The sequence below is a fragment of the Camelina sativa genome, chromosome 19, assembly GCF_000633955.1.
Source record: "Camelina sativa cultivar DH55 chromosome 19, Cs, whole genome shotgun sequence".
Taxonomy (NCBI): Eukaryota; Viridiplantae; Streptophyta; class Magnoliopsida; order Brassicales; family Brassicaceae; genus Camelina; species Camelina sativa.
Window position 1 is genome coordinate 6,321,684 of NC_025703.1, and position 8,505 is coordinate 6,330,188.

Genomic DNA, 8,505 nt, shown 5'->3' on the forward strand with positions numbered 1-8,505 from the left:
TGCGATTATTGCTATAAGATGGACAATTCCTTGATAGAAACAAATATCATCTCTTTTATTTCATTATCACAAATTTACAACTGGTGTTTTCCATTAACAACATTTATATGGAGAAATGTTTTGCAAAATTTCTGATCAAAATCAGTAACTAAAATATTTTTATTCATTTTAGCCCAAATAAATAAAATGAATCATATTGTTGCATAGAATAAAATAAACTTAATAGGATAACATCGAAGGTAGGCGTTTGGATTCGCTATATGTTATTTGTTATGTTTCGGCTCGGACCATGTGGATTGATTTCCTGATCTTAAACGCCGCCGTTGGATGCATGTTTTTTTTTTTGGTAAAATACTAAAATGTTAAGCTTTCATTCAACTAACGGTACAAAGAGTTTTGTGTTACAACAAAAATCCCAATCCCAACAGGAACACAACAGACAAATTAACCAATTCCCACCGATAACGGGTGAGTAACAAAAGAAAAATAGAGTAAGAGTAAAGAAGAAGAAGATGGCCTCCGTCCAGGAAAGGAAGATCTTTCCTGCAAAGTAGGTCCAAATGCTGTTGATGAACGGACACTGAAAAAACAGGTGGTCATGAGATTCCACTCCACCCGAGCAGAGGACGCAAACATGTGGAACAGTCATTCCCCATCTTAGAAGACGGTCCATAGTAGGCAACCTTTCGAGTATGGCCGTCCAGAGAGCAAAGGAGAAGCGTGGTACATGTTCTTTAAACCATGCCGTTGGATGCATGTTGTAACTGTTATGGATCACATTACTAATGATTTATCTATGATTATATGTTTCGTTTTTCTTTTTCAATATGATTGTCATGTTTACGAACTTGTTGTCTAGTTTAATGCCATTTATCTATCTGACTGACTATATATCTAGTATTTTCTAAAATTCTGTGATAAAAAAAAAACAACAACTCATATTTTTGAGCGATTGAACGATGATATCTTATGACTTATGAGCCTAATTACATCCTCATAAACTCGTTACTTCTAAGAAAATTTTACTAGAATCAATTTGTTTTGGGGGTGATATTTACTAATTACTAGAGTCACTTTAGATTAAGAAAATAAATATATTTTAGTTACGTAACTAGAAATGGTACTGTACTAATGTTTGACTTCCGTAAAAGAAAGACTTGGAACTTTGATAAATGACCACTAGACCAATACATTTATACATGTTACATGTAACATCATATCTTATTAATTAGGGTTTAATATTATACTTGTCCATAATGACGGGTTGATTAAAGAAAAAAAAGACTTGGAACTTTGGATGTATGAACTTGACCCGTTGACCGTGCAAAAAAAGAGAACGTCGAGACAATCCTGTCAATAAAAAATATATTGAGCCACCATTTACGCACTGCCACGTTGATAGTTGGTGAACAAGAGTCAGTTAAATTTCGTAAATAGCTCAAAATAATAACAAGTTGGCTTATAAATAAATTAAGCGACCGACAGAAGACTTTTGATATATTGATATAAAATCATGAGTAATAATAATATATACGACTGATGGCTCATGTAAAACTGAAAATAATTAAGTCACTAAAATATTAATACCTCCAATGTTTTAGTAGCAAACATATTTAGTATACATATATATACACCATCTTGTTCTTCTATACTTCTACAGTTCTACATATACACACCATTAGGGAGAAAGATAAAAAATACTTAACCATTAACACATTCCACAAACATGGCAAAGCTCATCCTCATCATCGTCTCCCAAATCCTTCTTTTCGTATCCCTTGTCTCCGCTGGAAACGGCGAAAACTTTGCAAAAACCATTGACAAAAAGCTCCACGGCCTCCGTAAGGAGAAACTGACTCATTTCCGTGTCTACTGGCACGACATTCTGAGCGGCTCAAACCCTAGCGCGGTGGTGATCAACCCTCCTATCTCCAACTCTTCCTTCTTCGGATCGGTCACTATGATCGATAACCGATTGACGACGGAGGTCGCGGTGAATTCGACTCTAGTGGGTCAGGCGCAAGGGATCTACGCTGCCACTGGTCAACGTGATGCGTCTGCGCTTATGGTGATGAACTTTGCGTTCAAGACAGGCAAGTATAACGGAAGTACGATCTCGATTCTTGGTCGGAACGCTGTATTGACCAAGGTTAGGGAGATGCCGGTGATTGGAGGAAGTGGACTCTTCCGGTTCGCTAGAGGTTATGTAGAGGCTCGGACCATGTGGTTTGATCAAAAGTCAGGAGATGCTACGGTTGAGTACAGCTGTTATGTCTTGCATTATTGATGAATATGTCTCTTTTTGTATGTTTAGTTAAAGTTTTTTTATGTCGGCTTTTGCCTGCTTAAAGTGATGGATGATTGTTGAGTGATATTTATGTCTTTTAATAAATTTTGATACCTTTCTTGTTTTGTTTTTTGACGTGATTCTGCAAAGACGTTAGGTACGGTTAAAGCTCATTAATGATGTCTTTTAAACAGATGATTGTTAGTCCAAAGCTCAACAAAATATAGAGCAGAAGACTGAATTTTTAGTTCTTGGGAATCAAATTTATTAAAAAAGGATATTGCTTTTCTTCATAAGTAAGCGGAAGACTGAATGATCTATCCAACCAAAGCAAAGCTAAAATAGCGTATTCAAAATCTTGAGTGTTATAATTGTGTTGGGCTTAAATAATAACATCATCGGCCCATACTGTTTTTTCTTTTAATAGAGGATGTATGTAACCAATGTGAATTTTTATTTTGTTATACAACTCTCCTTTTTTATGTGTGAAATCACTTTTAGAAATAGAGATGTGTGTGAATGGTTATATAGATGCAATCATGAATAACAACTAACAAAATGGATATCGGTGTGAATGATTTGTAGATTACATGTTGTATATATAAGTTAATTGATTAATAAACCGTCCAGTTACATCCTGCCACGTTGTTAGTAGGTCAACTTAAACTCAGTTAAATATTTGGTTTTGAGTATCTATCTTATAACGCTTTATAATTTCCAATAGCTTCCTAAAGCGTTTGAATTCAAACACTCAACAGAAAAGAAAAGAAAAAAGAGAGGAGAAGTCTCATCATAAATAAAAAAAAAAGAAATTCAAAAGTTGAATAACATCTAAAAATATCACCAACCAAAAAAAGAAGAAATGACTAAAATAAAATATTGATTTTTTCACTCTATAATTAATACATAGTCAATCATGTAAGTTCTTCATCTTGTTTTTTGTACGGCAAGCTTACACGCCAAACATTATTGAAATCTATAGTGTGATGCATTCTTCTCCTTTAGAACAATGTACGTAAGGTCATATGTCCACACCGCTCACTTTTCCTCAGCCTTTCCAAGGAAACGAGGACTGTTTCCAATTTCCAAAAGCTATTTTAACACGTACGTGATGTTTGTTTACAATCAAGAACCCATAAAAGTACATGAAGTTGGCTACAAAATCCCATCCCAAACCAAATACATAAACTAAAACATTTCATACAACTATTACACCTTATACGATACAATCCCACCTAAATAAAAAAAAAATGTTGCAAATATTAAAGCAAATGGCTCCGTCAGCTTTTATCTTATAAATACATTTGATTGATAATTTCTTTTTTTTTTTTTTTAAATCCCATATAAATACTTTTATTGATGGGTAACGTAAAAGTTTCACGGCCTCTGCTTATGCTCCACACTAACATCTGTATACTTTTTACCGTGCCTCTACTGAGCCATACACGTGAAGTAAGTCGCTCCATGTACGATGATGCCCTCGCATGCATGAGAGAAAATTGAACTAGAACTCGTCTTAAATGTGTTTTTGGTTATCACTTGCGAACTTGCTGATAAAATTGCAAAAAGAGATTTACTCAAGCAAAGTGTGAGTAAACATGAAGAGATATGGTCTAGTGTCTCACAATCTTCTCTGAGTGACACAATGATAAAGTAGATAGTAAATTGTAGTGTGTTACGTTCAACCACAATACTAGTGTAGGCAGATATAACCAAGTGTAGTTTCATTTGCATACCTTTAAATTTACTAAACTTTTAAATGAAATGTAACGCGCTATAAAGACAAAAAAAAGGATTAAACTATAAAAATTGTGGAGAACAATAAAATAAAGTTACTTTCAAAAACGTACTTAAATCCACTATCAACTATGCAGAGTACGAATTATGATATACATCGATGGTTGGTCTTGTCACTTTTTTAAAAACAGTTCAATAAATCCCATGATTGTGTTTTTTTTAACTGATCACACATCACAAGTTCACAAGGGTATCCGATGGAGCAAACCATGTTTGTTGGAGAAATCTCAAAATAGAAAACGTGCCTTATTCTTCTCTATATATACACACACACAAACACTCGTTTATATATAGCACAAATCTTCATCTAGAGACACAAAAACCACGAACAACACACATATAACCACAACATGACTAAGCCTATACTTATCCTCGCCGCACAAATCCTCATCCTCAAGACCGCCGTTGCTTCTGCTGGAGACTTCGCGAGAACCATGGACGGGAAACACGTTGGCCTTTACAAAAAGGAGAAACTCACTCATCTCCGAGTCTATTGGCACGACTCCACAACCGGTAGAAACCCTAGCTCCATCATAATATAACAACCGGTCTTCAACTCTTCGGTATTCGGATTGATCACCATGATGGACGATGCACTGACATTGGACGTGTCGAGGAATTCGACTGTGGCGGGCCAAGCCCAAGGGATGTACGTAGGAGCGGCCCAAAGAGAGGTTAGTTTCTTGATGGTGATGAACTTTGCTTTCACTACAGGGAAGTACAACAGAAGTACGATCACGATACTTGGCCGGAACACGGTGACCTCGAAGGTTAGGGAAATGCCGGTGATTGGTGGCAGTGGAATGTTTCGGTTTGCTAGAGGTCATGTGGAGGCTCGCACGAAGTTTTTCGATATCAAATCCGGTGATGCCAGTGTCGAGTATAATTGTTATGTCTTGCATTACTGAAATAGTATCAAGTTTGGAAATGCTCATCTGATTTCTTTACGAAAGTAACAATATATGGATATTTTGCTTCGTTATGTCTTGTTTGTGAGCTGTAGTGTAATATTTGTCTTTTCCGGTCCCAACTTAAATAACGTGTTTTCTTTTGTAATGGTTGTTTGATTTCATCTATAAAATAAATAAGAAAAGTAGTTGGTTTCGGTCAAATTAAGTGGCAACACAAGATGATTCTAAACTTATTAGGGCTGGGCATTTGGGTGTTCGGGTCGGGTTCAGGTTCGGATAATTCGGGTTCGGGTTTTTCGGGTTTACTAATATAGGATCCGAACAGGTGTTTATATAATTTCGGGTCGGGTTCAGGTTCGGTTCCTATCGGGTTCGGGTTATTTGGGTATTGTCTTTAAGAAACCTGTAATGTATCCAAAATATATTCGGTTATGGATAGTACCTACTCGAATATATCCAAAGTACCCACAGAAACCTGAAATGTACCCACAAAACCTTAAATATAATTGTACAAACAGTTGTATAATCTAACAAATTAAACAAGAAACAATGACCTAAATCTTAAACAAATGAAATTGAGCATACCATGAAATCTTAAACAAATGAAACTGAGCATACCATAAAATCTTAAACAAATGAAACTGAGCATACCATGTCTCGCAAAACAATTCACAGGGATTCGAACAGGGAGATTAAGGCAAACGGTTTTATGAAATCAAATCATATGTGATAGTGTGATATCGTGTATAATTATTCTCGGGTATAAACATATATCTTCGGTTCCTCGGGTTTGGTTCGGGTAATACCCGATACTTGTGGTTATTTAAAAACGAAAACCTATTGGTTATTTAGACAAAATTGGTTTGGGTCGGGTTCGAGTATTTTTGGGTCGGGTTCAGGTTAGTTCCTCGGATTCGATTTATTTGCCCAGGTCTAAAACTTATCATCAACTGATTAGTATAGTATATTATTTTCGAGCTGTGATATAAAAATAAAATCATAATGATTAGCCCAATCAATAGCTAATCAAAACCTATTTATTGTCTAAGAAGAGTTTTGATAAACAGAAAAGAAGAAAAAAAGGTAATGGAGAGAAATCAAATAATACATATAGCTAAGCCTACTTTTTATGAGAAAAGTGATTAAAAATAGTAAGAAAAAAAGAAAATCACATTTTTATATCTTAACAAAAACGTGAAACGTTTGTTTACCAAACATAATCAATGGCAAAGTCACGGACCATTATTGTGACACAAAAAGGTCCATTCACATTATAATTTAGGACTTAATTAGTCCCATAAGCAAAATTAATTAAATTTTCTAATTTTTGGTTATTACAATATCTGACGTGGCATAAACACGGCCTTTTTGACATCGCCTCTTCTCTCTCTCCATTTTGGGAATTTTCATCCATAAAAAGATTATTATATTTTTATAATAATAATAATAATAATTTTTTGGTCTCTCATCATCGAGAAAACTCGAACGAACCGTCGTAACCCTAAAAATCGCCCCAAAAAAAAAATCGAATCTGCTCTTTTTGATTATATAAATTCAAATCGCTTACCAAATCCGACATGAGCAAGACCTTCGTTTCGAGAGGACTATAATGATCGGACTCTTCTCCCTGTCCCGTCTCGATTGCATGGGGTTTGAGCTATGCCGGAGCTTCGCCGTGGAGTCCGCCGTGGCCGTGTTACTGACGCTGTAGCTCCCAATCAGCTTCCGCTTAAACAACCTACGGAGGAGAAGAAACAGAGGAAGACTAGTAACGTTAAATCCCGGAAACCCGTTGCCGCCGCCGCCGAGAGGCCCAGGACTAGATTAGCTGCCAGGAAATTGAAGGAGGAAGATAAAGAGGAGGAGCTCCCCCCTCAGGAGGAGATTCCCGTTGTTGTTCCGTCTAAGGATACCACCGATATCGATAAAAACAAAGGTAAAGAGGTTGTAGTTGGTGAAGAAGAAGAAGAGAAGAAGAAAGATATGGCGATTGGTAACGATAGTGGTGGCTCTAACAAGGCTGCTGCTCAGGAAGAAGAAGGAAACACTGCTCCTTTCCCTGAGAGGGTATCATCAATTTTTAATCTTGATTCATAGTTTTTGTAGACTTACTTATCCTCTTTTGTGTGGTAATAATGACTAATGATTCTGTCTCTATTNCCGCCGCCGCCGCCGAGAGGCCTAGGACTAGATTAGCTGCCAGGAAATTGAAGGAGGAAGATAAAGAGGAGGAGCTTCCCCCGCAGGAGGAGATTCCCGTTGTTGTTCCGTCTAAGGATACCACCGATATCGATAAAAACAAAGGTAAAGAGGTTGTAGTTGTTGAAGAAGAAGAAGAAGAAGAAGAAGAGAAGAAGAAAGATATGGCGATTGGTAACGATAGTGGTGGCTCTAACAAGGCTGCTGCTCAGGAAGAAGAAGGAAACACTGCTCCTTTCCCTGAGAGGGTATCATCAATTTTTAATCTTGATTCATGGATTTACTTATCCTCTTTTGTGTGGTAATAATGACTAATGATTCTGTCTCTGTTCAGGTCCAAGTTGGAGGATCTCCACTATATAAGGTTGAGAGAAAGCTGGGGAAGGGTGGTTTTGGACAAGTGTTTGTGGGACGTCGTATTAGTGGTGGTAATGAGCGTAGTGCAGGAGCTAGCATCTTGGAGGTAATCTAATTCACTCAGTCTGTGTTTTACTACTCTTGGCTGATTGTCACAACATCTTTAGTCTGTGTTTGAATAGCTTAGTTATGTTTTTAAGCTTTTCTCACATTTCTAAGTTTCTTTTATAGGTTGCTCTAAAGTTTGAGCATCGAAGCAGCAAGGGTTGCAACTATGGTCCTCCACATGAGTGGCAGGTGTACAAGTGGGTGTTTCGATTCTTCTATCTTTGTTTCAATGTTTTTTAAATTTCTTTACCTGGATTTGTAGGTGCTTCCTTGACTTGAGATGTGAAATTAACATTTTACTTTTATTGTGTGAACAGCACCTTGGGTGGTAGCCATGGAGTCCCTAGAGTACATTTCAAAGGGAGGCAAGGAGACTATTATGTTATGGTGCGGGATTCCCCCTATCCCCTCTCTCCTTTCTGCTTTTCTCCTTTTTGTACTCTGTTTTACTGATGTTAGATCCTCCTTTTTTGTTTGTTTTGGCCTCAGGTTATGGACATGCTCGGGCCGAGCTTATGGGATTTATGGAATACTTCAGGGCAAGCGTGAGTCTCAATTGCACATCCTTAGGGAGCTCATGACTCTTGTTTTTTCAATTAGCGTAGTTTTCCATACATGATGCTAAATTTATTTGATCTTTTTGGAAATGTGACTTGAAATTTGTTGCTCTTACTACATAAATCCATACTGAGTACCTGTTAATGATTGAAAGATGTATGCTCTAACAATTCTTCTCCCCCTTTGCTTTGCAGAATGTCCTCGGAAATGGTAGCTTGCATTGCAGTTGAATCACTGTCCATCCTTGAAAAGATGCATGCAAAAGGGTTTGTAATTGATTTTTTTTTT

At 36.9% G+C, this 8,505-nt stretch overlaps 2 protein-coding genes and 1 pseudogene across 2 annotated transcripts in view; all 3 read left to right on the top strand.

Moving 5' to 3' along the window:
* On the top strand, window positions 1,560-2,422 carry LOC104765150 (dirigent protein 7). Its single transcript, XM_010488823.2, has one exon. It carries the CDS (start codon window positions 1,727-1,729, stop codon window positions 2,285-2,287), a length of 561 nt encoding a protein of 186 aa, XP_010487125.1. The 5' UTR covers window positions 1,560-1,726; the 3' UTR covers window positions 2,288-2,422.
* On the top strand, window positions 4,397-5,121 carry LOC104765151 (annotated as a pseudogene).
* Window positions 6,432-8,505, top strand: part of LOC104765154 (casein kinase 1-like protein HD16) — a gene marked incomplete in the record, with an annotated part of 5,963 nt that continues 3,889 nt past the window's right edge. Inside the window, 7 exon segments of the mRNA XM_019241434.1 lie at window positions 6,432-6,802; window positions 7,156-7,442; window positions 7,529-7,657; window positions 7,783-7,856; window positions 7,977-8,046; window positions 8,149-8,204; window positions 8,412-8,483. Coding sequence (XP_019096979.1) covers window positions 6,655-6,802; window positions 7,156-7,442; window positions 7,529-7,657; window positions 7,783-7,856; window positions 7,977-8,046; window positions 8,149-8,204; window positions 8,412-8,483 — 836 coding nt within the window.

Coding starts and splice junctions, on each gene's coding strand:
- LOC104765150 (XM_010488823.2), top strand. CDS start 1,727: ATGGCAAAGCTCATCCTCATCATCGTCTCCCAAATCCTTCTTTTCGTA.